General features: G+C 38.0%; 2 protein-coding genes across 3 annotated transcripts; both read right to left on the reverse strand.

Annotated features, from left to right (window-relative positions):
- Positions 1-3,441: 3,441 nt before the first annotated feature.
- LOC143022412 (uncharacterized) lies at positions 3,442-11,506 on the reverse strand. The gene is made up of 2 exons (XM_076180584.1): positions 11,296-11,506; positions 3,442-5,003 (listed from the first exon to the last, which is right to left on the reverse strand). Exons 1-2 carry the CDS (start codon positions 11,455-11,457, stop codon positions 4,590-4,592), a joined length of 576 nt encoding a protein of 191 aa, XP_076036699.1. The 5' UTR covers positions 11,458-11,506; the 3' UTR covers positions 3,442-4,589.
- A 4,915-nt stretch (positions 11,507-16,421) lies between these two features.
- LOC143022234 (general transcription factor II-I repeat domain-containing protein 2-like) lies at positions 16,422-21,770 on the reverse strand. 2 transcript variants are annotated; one of them, XM_076180356.1, is made up of 3 exons: positions 21,466-21,769; positions 19,895-20,638; positions 16,452-17,445 (listed from the first exon to the last, which is right to left on the reverse strand). In XM_076180356.1, exons 1-3 carry the CDS (start codon positions 21,499-21,501, stop codon positions 16,894-16,896), a joined length of 1,332 nt encoding a protein of 443 aa, XP_076036471.1. In that variant the 5' UTR covers positions 21,502-21,769; the 3' UTR covers positions 16,452-16,893. The 2 variants fall into 2 exon arrangements, with proteins under 2 accessions (XP_076036469.1, XP_076036471.1); XM_076180354.1 differs by having other exon boundaries at positions 16,422-17,445; positions 19,895-21,770.
- Positions 21,771-21,783: the final 13 nt, after the last annotated feature.

Here is a 21,783-nt window from a genome sequence, read left to right on the forward strand (position 1 = left end):
ATTATTATTATCCTGGGTGATTTTAATGCGAGTCTGCCAAGTACAATAACCTTGTTAATGCAGGCGAGGATCCAGGAATGTTATTGGGGGGGGGGGGGGCGAACCGATAACCGATACTTGAAATACGCCGATATTTTAACCCCAAGAATAATGCTGTTGGCTTGGAGATTGGTCCAGAAACCTAAGTCTGTTTTGCTCGTAAAATCATGTATAATTCACAAATATAATCAAAATCATGAATTAGCACTAAAAATGTGGGAGTCGTAGTTTTAAAGTGTCATCATTTCTCTATGAACAGAGTTTTTCTCTATCATACACAAAATTATGTGTGGCTCTGGTCCGTAGGGGTGCCCCATATAGACCCTAAAGTAGCAACTGCATGCTACTTTGCCACAATAACAAGCAGCCAATACCCCAGACGAGCCAAATGATGGATAATGCATGAAAAACTTTGAATCTTGCCGTGGGAGTGATTTTTTTTTTTTGGGGGGGGGGGGGTTATCGCTCCCGCTATTGGATTTGCGAGAGCGACATTGGAACTTTCCCGAGCGAAATCGCACGTTGCTCCCGTGTATTTTTTTTTTTTTCTCTGAAACTGTACCGATGTGGCCTGGTCTAATTTTAAGTACACATTACTTACTATTATTGACAATGTAGCGCCTCTTAAAGAAATACGAATAAAATAGGACGGAACCATGGGTGACAAACGGAGTACTGGGTTTGATTAGAGATACAGATTTATTGCAAGATTTAGGAAAAGTAGAAAACAGGAGGACTATAATGGCTTTCTGTACTATAGGAATCAGGTGAAATATTGGAAGGAAAAAGCCAAAGCTGATTATTGTACTAACATGGTGAACCAGAGCAAACATGATCCAAAGCAGCTTTGGCAAACTCTGAAGACCCTAGAAGTTCACACTAAAGCAAGTAACAAAGCAGACAGGATAGGACTCATGATAAACGGCGAGCATAACTCTGAAAAGAACACCATAGCTAACCACTCTAACTCCTTTTTCACAACCATAGCCACTAAACTATTAAAATTCATCCCAATGGGTTCTGGGAAGTTTGGGCTGGGGTACATTCAGGAGTACTGTAAAGATAAGTCCACAAAGTACTTCCAACTACACAAGACCACTCAAGAAGAAGTTTTTAAATTACTGGCTAACATATGTGCCAATAAGGCTACAGAGTTAGACGATATTCCTGCAAGGTTTGTTAAGGATGGGACCACAATTCTAACTTCTCCAATGACTCACATAATAAATTTGTCTATCAGTTCAGGATTTATCCCGAGTGACATGAAAAGGGCTTGGATAACACATCTTTAAAAAAAAAAAATGCAAAAACTGAGGCAGGAAACTACAAGCCTGTTTCAATTCTGGGTATTATTTCCAAAGTTTTGGAAAGTATCATATACAATTAGATACCTACCTCAGGGAACGTAATCTACTGTACGCCATGCAATCTGGTTTTGGATCGAATTATTCAACAGACACCAGCTTAATATACCTTTACGATCTGATAAAACAGGAATGTGACAGAGGTAACTACACGGGTTTAGATTTGTTGGATCTACAAAAGGCATTTGACACAGTGGACCATATTTTATTAAAAAAAAAAAAGTGATGTAGCATTATGTACAGAATCAGCAGGGTGGAAAAGACTGTAAAAAAATATGATGGCTTTATGGCAGGAATGCTTTTTTCTTTTTGCTTCCAAAGTATCTGTGTTCAAAAACTTTGATAAACTTTGTATAGACACGGTAAAGGAAACATGGACTGGAGGTGAAGCTTTTATTCCTGACGTTTCATCTATCGACTTTCTCAAAGGAATGATACACGAAACGTCAGGAATAAAAGCTTCACCTCCAGTCCATGTTTCCTTTACCGTGTCTATACAACTTGTTCACATGGATTTTCATTTAATAAACTTTGTAGCTAATATTGAAAAAGCAGTTTAAGACTACTTTCATGTGTTGGCACATACAGAACAGTTTGCATGTTTAAAGCAATGTACAACAAAATTAAGAATACAGTGCATAATCCCCCACCCAATGTCAGATAAAATACAGCATTTATTAGAAAATACTATAGAAATTTTAAATGCAAATTTCAAATTAATTTTGATGAAAAGTAGTTATTAAAATAATGAGATCAGGTATGGCACTTAGATTAGATGGGTGTCATTTGGAGTGTGCAGAGGGAAGGTACAGTAATAGGGAACTGGCTAATGAAATTTAATGTGTCTATGGGAGGGTATAGTGCTGGGAGACTGCCTGTATAGTTCAGCTTCACATTGTAAAAGGAAACAAATGTGAGTATAAGTTTAAGATGGTTCAGTTTGTTCAGTGTGGTTGGGAAGGCTTTTCAGATGATTAGGTGTGGATTTAGTAAGGTAGGGGTGACATGGATTATATTTTTGTGGAAAGACATATATGTGAGAAAGCTTTAGCAAAATATAAGGATGTTTCTTTGGGCCTTTATGGATTTAGAAAAGGCTTATAACAGGGTTGACAGGAAGACACTGTGGGAGGTTTTGCTGATATATGATATTAATGTCATAGATCCATCAGTGTATGAAAACTGAGACAAGGTTTTGGTGAAAAAAAGTTGTCACAAACCACATTGTGTGTACAAACACCAAGGTTTGACTGTAATAGTTCCACAAGTAGGGTAATAAGAGTAAAAACAGTTGTGTAACTGAATTTCGACCTACACTGTATATATCCAAGTCTTGTTCAACTAGTTCCCCACGACCATGCCTTAGGTTCTTTGATGGAACACTGCAGCTTCATGGTGGCTGCCACTGGTCCTCAGTTAACACAGGGTGGGGCATGGGAATGTCCTTTTTTAAAAATTAAATAAAATAAAACAATACACATTTCAAAACTTTTTATTTTTTGCCTGCCACACAACATAGATTTAATTTTACAGTATAAAAAGAATAAATATAATTCAAATGCCAGCCTCCATTGTCAATCCACTAATTCAGAAGAATTTGGAAGTTTTGGTCCACTCTTTTCAGCAAGTTGACTGGTGTATTGGCAATTTTAGTTCAGATGTTATTCTGTAGGTCTTCCAGAGTCCGTGGATGATTGTTACAAATCAGGGATTTGAGATAACCTCACAGGAAATAATCTCAGGGGAAATCAGATGACTGTGAAGGCCAGTTTACATACAGGTGAATATGTGTCTTGGAGAATACCACAAGTGGCAGTGTGCGCTGTAGCCCCTCATTGTCCCATTCCATTTCTTTGAGAGAGAGAGAGAGAAAGAGACGAGAGAGAGAGACGAGAGAGAGACGAGAGAGAGAGAGAGAGAGAGACGAGAGAGAGAGAGAGAGAGCGAGAGAGAGAGAGAGCGAGAGAGAGAGAGAGAGAGAGAGAGAGAGAGAGAGAGGGAGAGAGAGGAGGGAGGAAAAAAAAAAAGAAAAAAAAAAGAAAAAAAAAATCCTGGACCATTGTCAAACAAGTCTAAATTCACGGTTAAAGCATGACTGTTTTGAAAAAAGGCTAATGATCCCTACTCTTGAAATTACACACTATACCATGACACAATCCAAATGAATGGGCCTCTCATGAAGTTTCCTGGGATTTGTTACACTCCAGTACCACATATTCTGTTTCTTAACACAACCACTAAGGTGAAAATGTGTCTTGGAGAATAACACAAGTGCACTGTTTGGTAAGGTGTCAACCAGCTGCTCATATGATGATGGGTGAAGATAGAGTTCATCATGAGGAATTCAATGACGAGAATGTCCCAATATGCTGAGGGTAACTGGATGTTTATATGCATAACAATTGGGAGACAACAGCATAGACTGACAAACTCGTTCGACATATTCAGCTGTTGTAACATTCCTCGTAGGTCCTATTTTTTGGACACCTTCCCTGTTTCTCTGAGGGGATCCACCCACAATAAAATTCATGATCAAGAACATGGCATTGGGGGGAATTTCAAAGTGACAACAAAAGGCATGTTGCACCTCTATCACAGAGTGGCCATTAGAAAAATGCACCTCAATGTCAAAAAAACACTACTCCCTCAACCACAGCATGTTTGTGACTGAAGTGGGTGTGGACACAAAGCTTCCACCCAGCCCCTTCCATTAAGGCCTTCCCCAATCCACTGTGACCATCCTTAAACATGCCTCCTTTCCAATAAGGAAGTTCCTATGCCCCACCCTGTACTATGTCTCCGAGATGAAACCGTTCTACTACATGTCTTATGGAAGTGTAATATTGTTTATATGTCCTCAGTTATAAGAGATCATGTGAGACTTATCTATTCTCCTTCAACAACACAATATTTCTTCCATAAGTGACTTCTGGGGAAATTTGTTGGCTGTTGCCTGTTCTCTGGGAGGTGAGGGATTCCCACAAGAATGGCCTCGGAGAACAGCAGAAGTCCTGTATAATGAAAGTATTGGGCATGACCAGGAAACTGGGTGCCAGCCTCTTGGAGCTGCACTGCCGACTGGAAGTTGACTAGTTACTGATACTAATGGACAGAAGGGTCCTAAGTCCATTCTACAGTATCATTATGTAAGTGTTCATTACTGAGCACCATTAAAATAACATTATGTCATCTATTTGATTCAATACCTCCATCATTTGGTTCTTGTTTAATATTAGTAAGATTAATATCTTCAACTTCATTCCTACACTTCATAGTATCTTGGTCTCCTAAAGACTCATCAAAAAGGTATTCTTGGGAAATTTCAATCTTTACACCAATACTATCTTCGCTCTTAATATATATCCTCCCATCACTCACACTTTCAGATTCCTCATCATCAACCATAGAATGTTTTCTATTTCTTGAATCCTCTGGATGTTCAGCCACATCAATGTACACTTCTGGTTCATTGCCATGCAAACATTCATCACTAGAGTTCTGTTCAGTTTTTATTCTATTTCTTAAGCATCCATTCCAACTAAGATCTCTCTCTGAACTACTGGCACTATCTGGTCCTGCACTGCAAACTCCTGCCTCATCCTGTAATATAAAAAAGTGCTAGAATAATATGTAGCAAGATTACACACTTCTAATAAACTTAGAGTGAACAACTGATCTTTTCATCAATAACAAAATATTTTAATCAACCCATACAATAGGAGCAAATGCTGGACACTCCTACCTACTGTACAAATTATCTTAACAATTTATACTATCAGATTTCTCTTGCAGGAGGACCATGGGCCACTGGAACTCAATCAGCTCCTGAGTGGCCCATAGTCATTCAGTGAATAGGCTCTCTACTGAAATGTCTGAAATACTTGAATGCTGGGCAATGTAAGATGATGCATTCTGCATGGTAACTGCATTTGGGGCACGGTATCTGCTACTAGGCTGATTTTGTCTTAATATTGTTTTAGTGCCAGGTTACTGTTGTTATAGCTTGTCTTTAAATGCACTTCCTTGGATTATGTCTGACAGCACTTGATTTACTACTGATTTTATTGGTCTTGAAAAAAAATGTTGGTTTAGTATTGTGGTGTATTTCAGAGAGGAAGTGTTACAGGGGGTCAAGTATAATCCATGTAAAATTTGTGAGTAATAAGTTGCAGGTGTAGGTTTTTTGTTCCATTTTGTGAGCTGTTATGTGATGGTTAAGTAGTTTTGAGGATTCTTGCACAGGATTGTGTAACAGTCCTTTCCACGTGCCGTTCTATTGAGAGGATTTTTGTTTCTAATTGTAGAAGACATACCATATTAAGAGTTGTTTTGGCACTGGAGTCTTGAGCCCTTGGCTGAAAATATATTGTCTGGCCTTAGACATAACAAAATCAGTAAAAGATGTCACCATAGCAAAGGAGTTAACTGAGCATATGGAGGCTGCTCTGATATAAAAGTAAGCTGTACAGCATTGGCCAAAGAAAATTCTGTAGTAGTGTTTGAGAGTTTCGTTTGATACTGACAGTTGTCCTCTTTGTTCTATCACATGCCTTTCCAAACCCTGTTGCTAACTCCCTTAATCCCTCCTCTGATCCTACCACAAGCAGTGTCATCAGCAAACAACAACTGGCTTACCTCCCTCTTTTCTCCATTTTCTCTATCTCCAGTCCCCTGCCCATTACCCTCACCTTTATCTCCTGCACCATCCCATCCATGTACATATTGTTCAGTCATGGCAACATAACACATTCCTGATACAGCCCTACCTTTACCTCAAACTACTCACTCTCTCCATTTCTAATTCTAACACAGGCTCTACTACTCTCCCAAGAACTCCCGATTGCCCTTACCAGCTTTCCCCCCATACCATATATCTGCAAAACCTCCCATAGTGCCTTCCTTACCCTGTCATAAGTCTTTTCCAAATCCATAAGACCCCAAAAAATATCCATACCTTTTCCTAAAGCTTTTTCACGTATCTGTTTTACCACAAAAATCTGATTCACAAAATGTCTATCTTTCCTAAACCCACGCTGTTCCTCGCCATTCATTTCCCAGTTCTTCTCCTAATCCTCTCAATTAAAACCCTCCCAATAAGCCTTCCCAACAACACTCAATAAACTGATCCCTCTGAAACTGCTATAATCACACTTGTCCCCTTTTCCTTTGTAAAACTGAGCTATACAGGCACTTCTCCAGTGCTCTGGCAATCTATATCTATATATCACATATTAAGGAGGTGCCAACATGTGAGGGAGGGAAGAGGGTGGACAGGAGTGGAGTATGTAGGGGATGGAATTGGTGGGAGTGGTTTCTATGCCTTTTTCTTTTTCGCTACCTCCTGTGTAAGGGGAAAAAAGCCTTTGGTATATGTATGTATTTATGTACATACTTACATATCATATAGAAAACAAACGGGTCTAACATGAAAATTAGTTCAGGGGGTTCTAGGAGATGCAGTCCCTTACCAGGGTCTACAAACCGAGGAAAGTGGGTCCAGGTGTATACTCCCCAGCTAGAGTTCAAGGAATAGGTTATATTCATTAAGTTTCAGTTAAGTTAGGTTGGGTTTAGCAGAATAAATCTTGGCTGGGTACCTGTAAAAATTTAACCAGATTTAATTTGCCTTTCACAAATGCACTTACACAACTCTATTTGGGTGGGGGGATGGGGGGTGAGGTAGTATGTGTGAGAAAAATTTGATGCAGCCTGAAGGGATTTCTCCCCGTCTTCTTTTCTACATGGAGGGGACGGAGAGGGGGGGTTGCTGATTTAATGATGCAGCCTTGCTGTGTCTTGCGACACTGCCTCTGACCCAGGGCAGTGGATAAGGTGCAGGGATGACCCGTCATCTAGGAGGTGCCAAGATAAGAGGGAAGGTGGAGGGGAGTGGAGTGTATTTAGGGATGGAATGGGTGGGAATGGTTTTTATGGCTTTTTCTTTTTGGCTACCTCCCTTGTAAGGGGGAAAAAGCCTTGGTATATGTATGTTTGTATTCAAATGCAAAACATAAGCAATTTGAAGTCAAAACAGTGTACCCAAGTCTAATACACTTCCAATTGGTGCTTCTGCTTGACAAATCCAAATCTGTACCAACATATTTGTCTGCTGACAATGCCTGAGCAGTGGCAATCTTCATCCCTGATTTCCAAATTTTTTCACTTTTATGAAAGTGTGTACAGATGTGTTACTATTTATAAATTGAAAAAGTTAGTTTTTATGTGCATTCATGGAACAAAAAATGGACAGAATTTTTGCTGTCAAGGACTTTAGATTGGAGTACTTTGATTCTAAATCTTTGTAAAATGTTCCAGACACACTAGAAAATTTATTTAAAAAAAAAAAAAAAAAAAAAAAAAAAAAAAAAAAAAAAAAAAAAAAAAAAAAAAAAAAAAAAAAAAAAAAAAAAAAAAAAAAAAAAAAAAAAAAAAAAAAAAAAAAAAAAAAAAAAAAAAAAAAAAAAAAAAAAAAAAGGTTACACTGCAGTTCAACTAGTTCTAACTGTAGATCTTCTGGAGCCTCATATGGATGTACAGTAAACGGATTTAGGAATATTGAAGACAATTTTTCAAGGTTCTCGAAACTATCAATTCTACTTGGGAGTATTCCTTTAACTTCAAAATTTGGCTCCTGCACTTTTCATTGTGGTAAACACTGGGCAAACTATCCATGCCACGCCGGGACTCCAGTCTTGGAAAGTGTGTCAAATCATTCTGTGAGAGCTGCTCTTCCATGAGATCAAGTTTCTCTTCAAAAGCACACAGGGAGTCATGAATCCATCACCAACTTGTTGTGCCCCATTACTTTTCCCTGAAGATTTGTAAGGTGTTCTTTAACACCCACCACAATTGCAAGAACCTGAAGCCATCTAACATCTAATTCTGGACCATCTCCCTTTTTCTTTACATGTCCTGTAAATCATCACACATTGTATAGATGCACTTCAGAAAATTCCCCTTCCATAATGATCCATTGGATAAAATTTTGCTAATAGCATAGGTCTTCCAGTATTTACTACTCAAAATATTTTAGTGAAGCCATCAATGATATCATCAGTCTTTAGTACTTCAGTGTAGAATACCTTGGAATGCAAAGTTCAATGTAAATCATAAAAACAAATAGTTCCTTTTTGAAAATGGTACCCATTTTTGAAATTATTGATGATAGACCATTACCTCTTCCCAAACTAATTTTGTCCAGTCCACGCATAATTCATTTTGAGCTATAATCAATCTTTTACAAATCTCAACAATAACCTACAGAAGCAGCAGTGAATGGAAGTAGTGTTTCTATATGCAGATGACACTAAGAAATACAGGACAATACAAGGCATTGAAGACAGTGATAGGTTACAGTGGGACCTGGACGAACTCAAAGAATGGACAGAGAGGTAGCTCCTAAGTTTTCATCCTGAGAAGAGCAAGTTTATGAGGATAGGGAGGACCACGGTGGAAGAGAGGGGTTAGCTTGTACGGTAACATCAGCAAGGCAAGAAATGAAAAAGATATAGGGGTGATCATAAATGATAAACTAAGTTTCTCTAGTCACTTGGCAGAAAAGATCAACAAAGCCAATATGATAGTAGGGCTAATCAGAAGGGCCTTCCAACATCTAGAACCAAACATTCTCAAGCCTCTGTACACGGCTTTAGTAAGGCCACACTTGGAGTATGCCAACCCGATATGGTGTCCCCATCTGGTGAGGGATTTGGAGGCTATGGAGAATGTACAGCAGAGAGCTACTAAATTAATGTCATCCCTCAAGGAGTTATCTTTCGAAGAGAGACTGAGGAAGTTGAACTTGCTCACCTTGGCGTACAGGAGATCCTGAGGGGACCAAATTGAGACCTACAAAATCGTCACTGGAGTATATGATAGGGACTACACTGAGGGTCTCTTTGAATTTAGAAAGGGGTCCAGTACAAGGGGAAATACAGGTAAACGTCGACTTACGATGGCATTAGGTTTCGATAGAGCCATCGTAAGACGATCTCATCGTAAGTCGATCCCCACTCTGTTCCGTGGTCACTGTACCTAGCCTACCTGTATATTAACCACCAGAGATACTGAATATAGCCTATTAAACATGTACAGTAGTTTATTTAATCATTTTTATCCTTTTTACCATATTCAAACACTATAATATGTATTTTCAGTACGGGACTTAAATCTCGCGGGCAGCAGCCAATGCCAGCCGTACGACGTGACGTAATAATACTCGCATCATAAAATATAGTCACCGCTTATATCGATCGTTCTCTCTTTCACCCGCGAATTTTGAAAACCACAGAGAATGAATCATTTGAGAGAATGTAAAAACACAGGGGCGACTACAATAAATATAATCAAGACGCCGATATGGCAGCGTCGCGAATCCACTTGCTCCTCATGACGCATACGTGTGCGGCACCGTATGGAAGGGGTTAAATTATCATATCGTCGTCGTCGTCGTCGTCATCGTAAAGTCGAACAATCGTAAGTCGCGGCCATCGTAAGTCGACGTTTACCTGTAGTTGGAAAATATTTAAGCCAAGAGCACGGTTCGTACTCCTTTAACAATAGAGTCATTAATAATTGGAATGAACTGCCAGAGTGGGGGGTAAATGCAGACTCAGTCAAAAAGTTTGAGGCAAGGCTAGACAAATTCTGGGAGGAACAAGAGCAAATATCTAACTACAGAGCACAAATTAACACTACATGCGGTCAACACCATACTAGAAATCAGGCTGCCACACTGGAGTCACAGGCCATATAAATAAGGCCTCTTTCAGTAAAATTCAACTGTAATCAACTGTAATTACCCCTTTAATTTGAATAAAATCCACAAATTGTTACTTCCATATTGTTGCCAATGCCACAAATACAAAGTGCAAGATGAAACACTTCAAATCCGATAGAATATTCATTAACTGATGTTGAAAATGCATTACAAGTCTTTACTTTAGCTATGAGCTGTTCAAAGTCCTTGACAAAGTCAGCTATTCTTTTAGCAATAGTATATACTGAGGTCATTGTCTGCAAAAACCTGATATTTATCTGGGCATATCACCCCTACTGTCATTAGAAAAATCCTAAATAAATGTATAATATGAAAATTATTTTCCTGTCCGACTCGTGTATGGGGAATCATATAACCTGCCTTCACTATTGCATCACTTTCTTTGGTATTTTTTTTTTATTTTCGACCATGGGTGCAATATAGCAATAGGAAATTATGAATTTTGTAAATCAAAATGTATCAACGTAATATGCAATTTTGTAGGCGGCAATGAAACTAAAAATGTACCCTTTCTTTGAAAGAAATTCCATAATGTAAAAAATTTTAATTTCTTCAATGAACCATGTAATTACAATAGAACAGCTTTCCCCTTACGTTTTCCGCGCCTGTAATGGTCAAACTTTACTGCATTATTTACACTGTAATGTGCTTGAACATCTTTCCGTGCAATTTCCAACTTGCTATGTCAAACAAATCTGCTTCCAGTTTGCTTCTCCAAAGAAATATTTATATCACCTTTCTAATTTCTTAATACCTTTCACGTTCTATCTCCATTTTTTTTTTCTTGTTAACATGATTATAACTTCTTCTACCGCTGTTAAACTTTAATAATTCCTACTTCTACCACCCGGCTCTAGTCTATGGTTTGTTTACATAGCATACATCAACCTGAATATAAATGTTGTCTACTTTACGCACTGAACACGCAATTTGTTAAAATCAACATGTAATACTGCAAATATTTGCATTAACGTCTATTGCCTGTTATATTTATCACTCAAGGCTATACTTGTGACCACTATGAAAATTAAATATATATATATAGCTAATATATTTGGCAAAGTAGTGAATATTCACGGGTTTGTGGCTGCCACTCATTTCATATATACATACATTCACATTGATTAGCTCGTCATGCAGCTCTAGTTGCTTTGCAACTTCATAAGCATTCTCTCTACGATACGGATGTATCCAGCGCCTCTTCATTTTTCTTTTTCTTCGGGCGACTACAGCAATTAAAGCAACAATAACGTCATCTTCCTCCGATGATGCCATCTTGTGAACTGAGTGAAAACGGAATGACAGCAAGGCCGAAATTCCACGGGCAAACGTTGCAGGATTAGTGATCAGGGTCTTAAACAACGTTCAGTAGCGTCCATGAGCACATAGTAGCTTAAAAAAATTCTATAAAAGGAAGTGATGTCCAGAAATAATAAAAAAAGCCTTATGTGTATATGAAAAAAAAAATGTAAGGGATCTTTGGGTTTGCGTAATTTTGCCAAGTGTATTTTCCATGTAAGCGTTCGCAATATGTCGCAATACATTTATGTTTGATTACATTTTGGATTTTACTAATAAATCGTGTTAGCAATTATAAGGGGTTTGACCCGAGCTTTTACCTTCAAATATTTCAACCTTTTCTTGATATTCTATTGAATTGTCCTAATTGCGACGCTTCCGAGGTTCTTGTGATCCTGTTCTCGAGTTCCTTGGCAGAAATTGAAGAATTAAAGCCACACTATAAACGCCTTAAAATCGTAGAAAGAACCTTCAGGTCCGTGCCCCCACCATGGGGGTATTGGCTGCATGTTATTGTGGCAAAGTATCATGCACTTGGTACTTTAGGGTCAATATGGGGCGCCCCTACGGACCAGAGTCACACATAATTTTGTGTATGATAAAGTAGGACTGTGCATAGAGAAACGATGATACTTTTATTATACTGCGAGTGTCCCTCCGTTGTGCTGTCCCCCAACCCCTTGTTACTGTCCTGTACCATTTCTCTGAATATTAATTTACCTTTTTCGCCTACCCTCTGGTGGGGAAAAAGAATTATGCTCCCACCAAGTCTTCCCACTTGAGTCATACGAGGCGACAAAAAACGAAACGGGGGATAGGACAAGGAATCATGTTACCTGTAGCCCCACATGGGACAATCCTTAAAAAAAAAGAATAAAAAGAATATATATATATATATATATATATATATATATATATATATATATATATATAAATGCAAAGAGGGTCTAGGAGTTTTCCAACCAGTGCCCTAAGGTGGTTTGAGTCTTTTAATGTGTGTGGATGTGGTACAGATGTAAAAGGGAAGAGATAGGCAGTATGTTTGTGAGAAAGGTGGATGTGTTGGCACTGAGTGAAACTAAATTGAAAGGGAGGGGCAAGTGTGAGTTTGGGAGTGTAGGTTGGAAGTTCTCAGGAGTGAAGGAGGACGAGGGAGAGAAGGGATGGCTATACTAGTAAGTGAAGAGATAGGTAAATGTGTGGTAGAGTGGAAGGTTTCTTCAAGATTAATGTGGGTGAAGGTGAAGCTGGGGAGATGTGGGTATTTTCAAGTGCGTATGGGCCTGGTAGTGAGAAGAGCGTAGAGGAAAGGTAGGATTTTTTGATGGATTTAAATAAGTGCATAAAGGGATTAGGGAGAAATGTCAATGTAGTTGTATTGGGAGACCTTAATGCTATGGTAGGAAATGAACCAATAGACAGAGTGATTGGGAAGTATGGAGTTCCAGGAAAAAATTGTAGTGGAGAGCTGATGGTAGAGATGTGTCTCGAAAGAGAGTTGACGATAGCAAATACAGTGTTTAGGAAGTCAAGCATAAGTATACATGGGAGAGGGTGGTGGATGGAAGGGTAGCAGATAGAGCATTAATGGACTATATAGTGGTAACCAGGAGCATAATATGAAGAGTTAAGGATGTACATGTTCTAAGGGAAGAGAGTGGGGGGAATATCAGATCATTTTTTTGGTGGAGAGTGGAGAATAGATGGAGAAAGAGGAAAAGGGCAGAAGGTAGGCAGGCACTTAGAATGAATTGCTTAAATGAGAAAGGGAGGAGTATAAGAAGCTGAGATAGGAGTGGGAGTGAAGGATAGAGTAGAACTAGAAGAGGAGGAATGGGGATGGTTCAAGGAGGCAGTCATAAAGTGTGCAAAGATGGTGTGTGGAACAAGGAGGACGGGATGAAATAGAAAGAAGGGGAGCGAGTGGTGGGATGAAGAAGCAAAGAAGGGTGTAGAAGAGAAGGTTTTCATAGATTGGTTACAAATTCGGATGAGGAAATCGTATGGGAGGCACAAAGTAAAAATAAATCATACGAAAATCAACTAAAACACATGAATCTGTTTTCCCTAAAAAAGCGTAGACTCAGAGGTGACTTGATACAGATCTTTAAGATTTTAAAGGGAATTGACATCAAAAGTGATAAAATTTTCACATTGAATGAGAATCAGACAAGAAACAATGGTCTCAAACTGTCCGGAAACAGATTCAATTTGGAAGTAGGTAAAACTTAGCCAACCGTGTAGTGAATGAATGGAATAAACTTCCTGCACAGGTAGTGCAATGTAGTTCAGTTGGAAGCTTTAAGAATCATTTAGATTAATACCTAAGATGCTGTAATGATTATAAATTTTATTTTATTATTTCTTTTTTATCATTTGTCTGTCTGATTTTCATTTATTATTAGTAATATGTCAATTTATTATTATTTACTATTTACCTGTTTGTTTGTTTAACTATGCCTATGCATTTATTTATGTATTTTATTTGTTATTTACATTATCATAGTTTTTATTTATTGTTTTTTTATTATGATTTTTTTTCGCATCCGACCTAGATATGGACCAAAAGGTCTCCTGTCGGCATGCTCCGCCTTTGTAATCCTTTGTAAGATAAAGAGGCAAAGAGGAGAGCAGATGTGAAATGGGGTAAGAGTATGATAGAAAATTTTAAAAGTAATAAAAAATGTTTTGGAGAAAAGAGGAAGAGGAGGTGAATCAAGTAGAGAAGAAAAAGGTAAAAGCTGCAGATGGAGAAATGATAATGAAGAGAAGGCAGTGAGAGGAAGGTGGGCTGATTATTTTTGGGAGTTGCTAAATGTGAAGTAGGATAGGGAGGGAAAGGTAGTTGCAGTGGGAAGCATTAAGAAAATGACTGTGATGAGTGAGGAAAATGGAGGAGAAATAAGGAAAGATGAAGTGAAAGCAGCTGTTAAGATGATGAGAGCAAGTAAGGCACCTGGGTTGGATGGATGCCATGTAGAATGTCTGAAAAAAGGAGGTACAGTTATGGTGGACTGGCTGGTGAGGTTATTCAATGTTTGCTGGAGAGAGGGTAGAGTGCTGGAGGACTGAAGGAGTGCCTGAATAGTTCCAAAATTAGAATCAATAGAAAATGGAAATATTTTACTCTTTTACACTTCTTTACTCTTTTTTATATTTGTTTTATTTTACAATTTTCAAAACCAAAAGTAGATGTGAATAGAACATTATACTTATCTTACCTCGTCTTCCCATACAAAGGGAAAGCATGCCAACAGGAGACCTTTCGGTCCATAATTCAGATGCAGAAAAAAATACACATATATATTCATATACTACATGGTGATGGTTCAAAAGGACTGTACTAGTCCCCGACCACGCTTCACGTAACATTGGAAGATCTAGTCTCATTTTCATCTAATCCCGTATTAGGCGAGCCCTCCGACTAGTTGTGTATGTACACAACTTGTCGGAGGGCTCGCCTAATACGGGATTAGATGAAAATGAGACTAGATCTTCCAATGTTACGTGAAGCGTGGTCGGGGACTAGTACAGTCCTTTTGAACCATCACCATGTAGCATGGTCGCTAGCGTCTTGGCCTCGTGATTATCGACGCACGGGTCAGGGTTCGTATCCCATGGCGGAGCTTCTAAAAATGTTCAATCTGTCTTAAAACATACACAACTTGTCGGAGGGCTCGCCTAATACGGGATTAGATGAAAATGAGACTAGATCTTCCAATGTTACGTGAAGCGTGGTCGGGGACTAGTACAGTCCTTTTGAACCATCACCATGTAGCATGGTCGCTAGCGTCTTGGCCTCGTGATATTCATATACATATATGTATATATAAAAATATATGTACATATTATAATAGAAATAAAATACATCTTACTTTCTCTGGCATTTTATTAATGATTATTTGATATATTTTCCAAAACAAGGTACAATTCAAAACCAAAAGTATATGGGAATACAGTTATATTTGTTTTATTTTACCTCATCTTTCCTTAAAAATACTACAAAGGATAATGGGAAGGAACACTGACAGATGACCATTTGGTCCATAACTAGGTCAGATGCAGAAAAAAGATACACATACAGTGGCCGCGAAAATTTTGGGCGCAAAATTATAGGCGCCCCAACTTTCCCCTAAACTCAAAACATGCAAAAAATACAACTTTCCACCCAAACTTTTTGCTTTTTTTCAATGCTAGCGTTTGTACCCTAATTTAGCCGAGACAATACACACTATTTGGCAACTCTGTTTAGGCGCACTCGATGTCACATGGAGTCAGTTTCTAAACATCTCTCACGGAGAGTAGTCTTTTTTTTGCGGTGGTCTCTGTATTTGTGCCTTGATATCTCCGTAATGGGAAGTGGTAAAGAGCTGGAAAGAGACACAGTTGTTACAATCATAACCCTCTATAAGGAGGGTTATAAGTGTAAAGATATTGCTACTCGTGTGGGAATTGGAGTGCGTTAAGTGCAAAAGTGGACCAAGAAATTTCGAGACGAAGGAAGTGACATCATTCCTACTCCAAGATATCAAATCGTACTTCTACAGTTCTAACTGCCTCCTACGGTTATTAGGAGGCAGTTAGAACCGTAGAAGTACGATTTGATATCTTCCTTGGCCGACCAGAGCGATGCTTTGGAGTAGGAATGATGTCACTTCCTTCGTCTCGAAATTTCTTGGTCCACTTTTGCACTTAACGCACTCCAATTCCCACACGAGTAGCAATATCTTTACACTTATAACCCTCCTTATAGAGGGTTATGATTGTAACAACTGTGTCTCTTTCCAGCTCTTTACCACTTCCCATTACGGAGATATCAAGGCACAAAAACAGAGACCACCGCAAAAGACTACTCTCCGTGAGAGATGTTTAGAAACTGACTCCATGTGACATCGAGTGCGCCTAAACAGAGTTGCCAAATAGTGTGTATTGTCTCGGCTAAATACGGGCACAAACGCTACCATTGAAAAATAGCGAAAAGTTTGGGTGGAAAGTTGTATTTTTTGCATGTTTTGAGTTTAGGGGAAAGTTGGGGCGCCTATAATTTTGCGCCCAAACTTTTCCCGGCCACTGTATATATATATACATACACATATAAAAATATATATACATATAATAATAGAAATAAAATACATCTTTCACTTGCATTTTACGTATGATTATTGGTATGATATTTTTCAAAACACGGTACTATACATAAAGCTACATTACAGTGTTTACACATATATTGTGACTCCTTCCTGACTGGTTTTCCTGTCTGGTCACACTTCAGGCAACATACGACACATTTTCTTGTCGGATTTTTTTTCTTTTCTGTTGCTGGGACTTCCATTGGAAAATGTCCTGGTGTGAAATGCGAACATCCTGTTGAAGTCGAAGGTCTCTCTACTACTTGTTCAACTACTTGTTCTACTACTTGTTCAACGTCTTCAACTTCATTCTTTGTTCAACATCTTCAACTTCATTCTTATCTTGGTCCCCTAAAGATTCAACAAATAGGTATTCCTGTGAATTTTCAGTCTCTACATTATCATAATCATACTCACTATTGTTATACGTCTTCCCATCATTTACACTTGGAAACTCATTTCCATCACTCCTATTCTTCTCAACCTCTTGCTCTCCTGAAGGTTCATCAAAAAGGTATTCCTGGGAAATTTCAATCTTCACACCTACATCATCTTCGCTCTTTATATATTTAATCCCATCACTCACACTGACTAACTCCTCATCATCGTCCATAGAATGTTTTCTCTTTCTCGAATCCTCATGATGTTCAGCCACATCAATGTACACTTCTGCATCAGTGCCATCCAAACATTCATCACTGGAGTTCTGTTCGGTTCTTTTTTTCTTACGTCTTAGATGTTGTCCTCTTCCATTTACTTTTTTATTTCTACCAAGTCTCTTTCCTTGAGCACTCCAAACAGGATCTGTCACTGAACTGCTACCTCCTCCCTCATCCTATAAAATCAAAACAAAGTGCTTGAATAACATGTAGCAAGATTACATACTTATGATAAAGTTACAGCAAACAACTCATCTCCTTACCAACAAGAAGTTATCTTTATTGACTCTTTCAGAGTTACTAATGACTTGTGGTGTTCCACCAGACGGCAGTTTTGTTCAGCAGAGTGAAACCCTCTGCACAGGAAATTAAAGCATTCATATATACATTTAAGTACAGGAGAAAACAAAAAAACAGGCTGGTGATGATGCCCCCTACATAAGGAGAAAATGTTGGTCACTCCCACCTACTGTCCAAATTATCATGTCAACCTTCAGCATTAGATTTCTCTTGCAGGAGAACCATGCCCCAGTGGAATTCAATCATCTTGACTGGCTCACTCATTCAATGAGTAGACTTTCTGAAATGTCTGAAACAAGTAAATGCTGGGCAGTGTAAGATGATGCGTTTTGTGTTTTCTGTGCAATATTATCTGCTACTAAATTGATTTTGTGTTGATAGTGTTTTAGTATTGGGTTGTGTTTTATGTCTAGCCAGGCTATTTTTGTTCTGGCATGTCTTTAAGCATGTTTTCTAAGTTTATGTTTGGGAGCACTTGATTTACTACTGATTTTATTGGTCTTGAAAATAATATTAGTTTAGTAATCTGTATAGTGTATTTGTAAAAGAAAGTGTTATAGGGGTTAGGTATAAGTCATGGAAAATTTGTGAGTAGCAACCTCCAGGTGTAGGTTGCTTGTTCCATCATGTGAGCTGAGGTTATATGATGAACACCTGCAGAGGACTATGTAAAGGTCCTTCCGAAGTGTTGTTCTATGGAGAGGATATTTGTTTCTAATTGTTGATGACATACCATATTAAGCTCTTCAGTATGATAACGCCTATGTAGGCTTCATGAGACGTGAGTGGGTATACGAGAATGCCAGCATTAGCGTCTCGGATATATTTATTTTGTAGTTGTAGCTGAGTGACCTCCATATTCTGTGAATGGGCTTGATCATATTTTCTGTGGTTATTAATATTCAGAGTGAAAGAGAATGAGTAATACAGCTGTAACTTTAGGTTTTATAACGTGAGTATTGTGGTGCATCAATGAATCATTGTACATTAGGCAGCTGATGCTGGCCAGGAGAATGACTCGTACTGAAGAGGTTAAGAGTTGTTTTAGCACTGCAGTCTTGAGCCTTAAGTTGATAATATTATTGCCTGGTCTTAGACAGAACAAAATCATTAAAAGATGCCATTGCAACAAAGGAGTTAACAGAGCATATGGATGCTCACCTAATCTGAAAGGGAACTGCATGGTATTAGCCAAAACAAATTCTGTAAAGGCGTTATTGCAGTACAGTGGATGAGAGTTTTCTTTGATACTGACAGGTTTCCTTCATTCTAAATTGCTGGGAACCAAGAAGTGGAAGGGTTGTGTAGTGGGATTCATTACTTGTATGTCTGATACACCCATCCCTCATTCCATATCACAAAAGCACAACCAACGGAATGTAAAATGAAGGAAAAAAAAAAAATCTACGATAACATGCAACAGACTGTTACAGCTGTGAAAATCATAAATATCTATATCATTTCCTTATTAGGAAGAAAAACTGGAGTCTAACATGAAAGTTAGTTCAAGGGGTCCTAGGGGGTGTGGCCCCTTGCTAGGGTCTACAACCACATCCAGGAAATTGGGTACAGGAGTCCACTACCCAGCTACATCCTAAGGAATAGGTGGTTAGGGTAAATTAAGTTAGGTTGGCTTTGGCAGAATGAATCTTGGGTGGGTACCTGTAAAAATTTAACCTTGATTTTATTTGCCTTTCACAAATGCATCTTAGTACAACACAACTTTACCTGGGTAATTTATCAATAATTTTTTAGAAGTGCACTCCTATGTAATACATCATAAAATTAAATACTAATTTTGTAAATTATAATACATCAACATAAGATACATTTTTCTTTGCAGAAATCAATGATAGAAAAAGTTGCTAAAAGTGATACACAAACAAACAAGAGCGTTGATGGCTTGAAATGCCATAGTTGTTTTGATAGATGCGGAGTCAAAGAAATTAAAGTATAACTTCATCTATTCTAACCTTACCTACTTAACCCAACCTGCATTTAGTAATGCAGTACCTATAACTCTAAAGGTAATCACGATCATCGTTATTTTCTTCAAACTCCGAATCCATTAAAACAAAGATGGTGTCTCAAGGAGTCACTGTGGCTTCTTTCATTTCTGCATCTCTCTGCACAACATCTTGTTTTATTAATTTCTGCTAAGAAAAGTGTATATTATATTGAAGGGTTATAATTTACAAGATTATTATTTAATTTTCTGATGCTATATTACAGAGGTGTGCACTTCTGAAATTTTACCAATTAAAATATAAGGAAGTTAAGTCCCACAATTCAAGTCCAAATAGTGTGCCTAAGTCTAATACTTACACTTTTAATCGGCACTTCTGCTTGACGTTCTTTCCAAATCTGGACCAACATATCAAAGTCTGGTGATAATGTCTGAGCAATGGCAATCTTTATTCCCGATTTCCAAATTTTTTCACTTTTACGAAAGAAGTGTACTGAGGTTTTACTATTCAGAAATTTAAAAAGTTTCTTATGAATATTCATGGTACCAAACATGGATAGAATTTTTGCTGCCAAGGACTTCAGATTTGAGTACTTTGATTCTAAATCCTTGTAAAATGTTCCAGAATCAACACTGGAAAACTTGTTTTTCAAAGACAGGTCACACTGCAGTTCAATTAGTTCTAACTGTAGATCTTTCCGAGCCTCGTATGGATCTTCAGTAAACGGATTTAGAAAAATTGAAGACAATTTTTCAAGGTTCTCGAAACTATCAATTCTACTTTGGAATGCTTCCTTCAACTTCAAAATTTGGCTCCTGCACTTTTCATTGTGGTCAACATGGGACAAACTATCCATGGCACGCCGGGACTCCAGTCGTGGAAAGTGTGTCAAATCGTTCTGCGAGAGCTGCTCTTCCATGAGATCAAGTTTCTCTTCAAAAGCACATAGGGAATCATAGGATTCCATCACCAACTTGTTGTGCCCCATTACTTTTCCCTGAAGATTTGTAAGGTATTCTTTAACATCCACCACAAATGCAAGATCCTGAAGCCATTCAACATCTTCTAATTCTGGAATATCTTCCTTTCCCTTGATATATTCCTGTAAATCATCACACATTATATGGATGCGTTTCAGAAAACTTCCCTTAAATATTCCGTAATGATCCCCTGGATGAAATTTTGCAAATAGCATAGGTCTTCTGGTATCTATCACTCTAAATATTTTAGTGAACACATCAATGATATTATCAATTTTTAGTACTTCAGTGAAAAGTACCTCTGAATGCCAAATTGAATGTAAATCATAAAAACACTTCCCTGGATTCAAAACAAGTAGTTCTTTTTTGAAAATAGTAGCCACTTTTGAACTTATTGATGATGGTCCACTATCTCTTGCCAAACTAACTATTTTTGCCCAGTCCACACTTAATTTATTCAAAGCTGCCATCAATCTCTTACAAATCTCATTTGCTGTTACATCTTTAATTTGAATCAAATCCACAAACTCTTCTGTTACTTTCATATCGTTGTCAACGCCACGAATAAAAACTGCAAGATGAGACACTTCATTTCCAACAGAATATTCATCAATGGACACTGAAAATGCAACAAAAGTCTTTACTGTATCTCTGAGCTGTTCAGACAGATTTTTTGACAAATCACTTATTCTCTTTGCAATGGTACATACTGAGAGGTCAATGTCTACAAAATCCTGATGCTTATCGGGGCATATCACCCCAGCTGCCATTAGCATACATTCCTTAATAAATTTACAATCTAAAAATGGTCTTCCAATCCGAGACGTTACTATTGTATGGGCAATCATATAACCTGCTTTCACGGCAGCATCACTTTCTTGGACAGCAGTTCCTTGTAAAAATTGTAGTTTCTTTAACGAACTATCCAACAGATCAGCTTTCTCCTTACGTTTTTCGTGCCTATACTTGTCAAACTTTGCTGCATGATTTACATTGTAGTGTGTTTGAACAACGTTTTCCTGAGCCACTTCAACTTGCTGTTTACATATCAAACAAATTGGCTTCCCATTTGTTTCCCCAAAGAAATATTTATATCTCCATCTTTCTTGAAACTTTTCATGTTCTATCCCTATTAATTTTTTTCTTGTTAACATGGTTATAACTTCTTTTATCACTGCTAAACTAACAACCTCCACGCCAAACACTCGACCTCTTCAATTTGTTTACATGGTAGCCAACAGCGATAGGAACGAAAACTATTACTTTA

This window comes from Oratosquilla oratoria, chromosome 44 (assembly GCF_046742065.1).
Source record: "Oratosquilla oratoria isolate Oo_2021 chromosome 44, ASM4674206v1, whole genome shotgun sequence".
In the NCBI taxonomy this organism is placed as follows: domain Eukaryota; kingdom Metazoa; phylum Arthropoda; class Malacostraca; order Stomatopoda; family Squillidae; genus Oratosquilla; species Oratosquilla oratoria.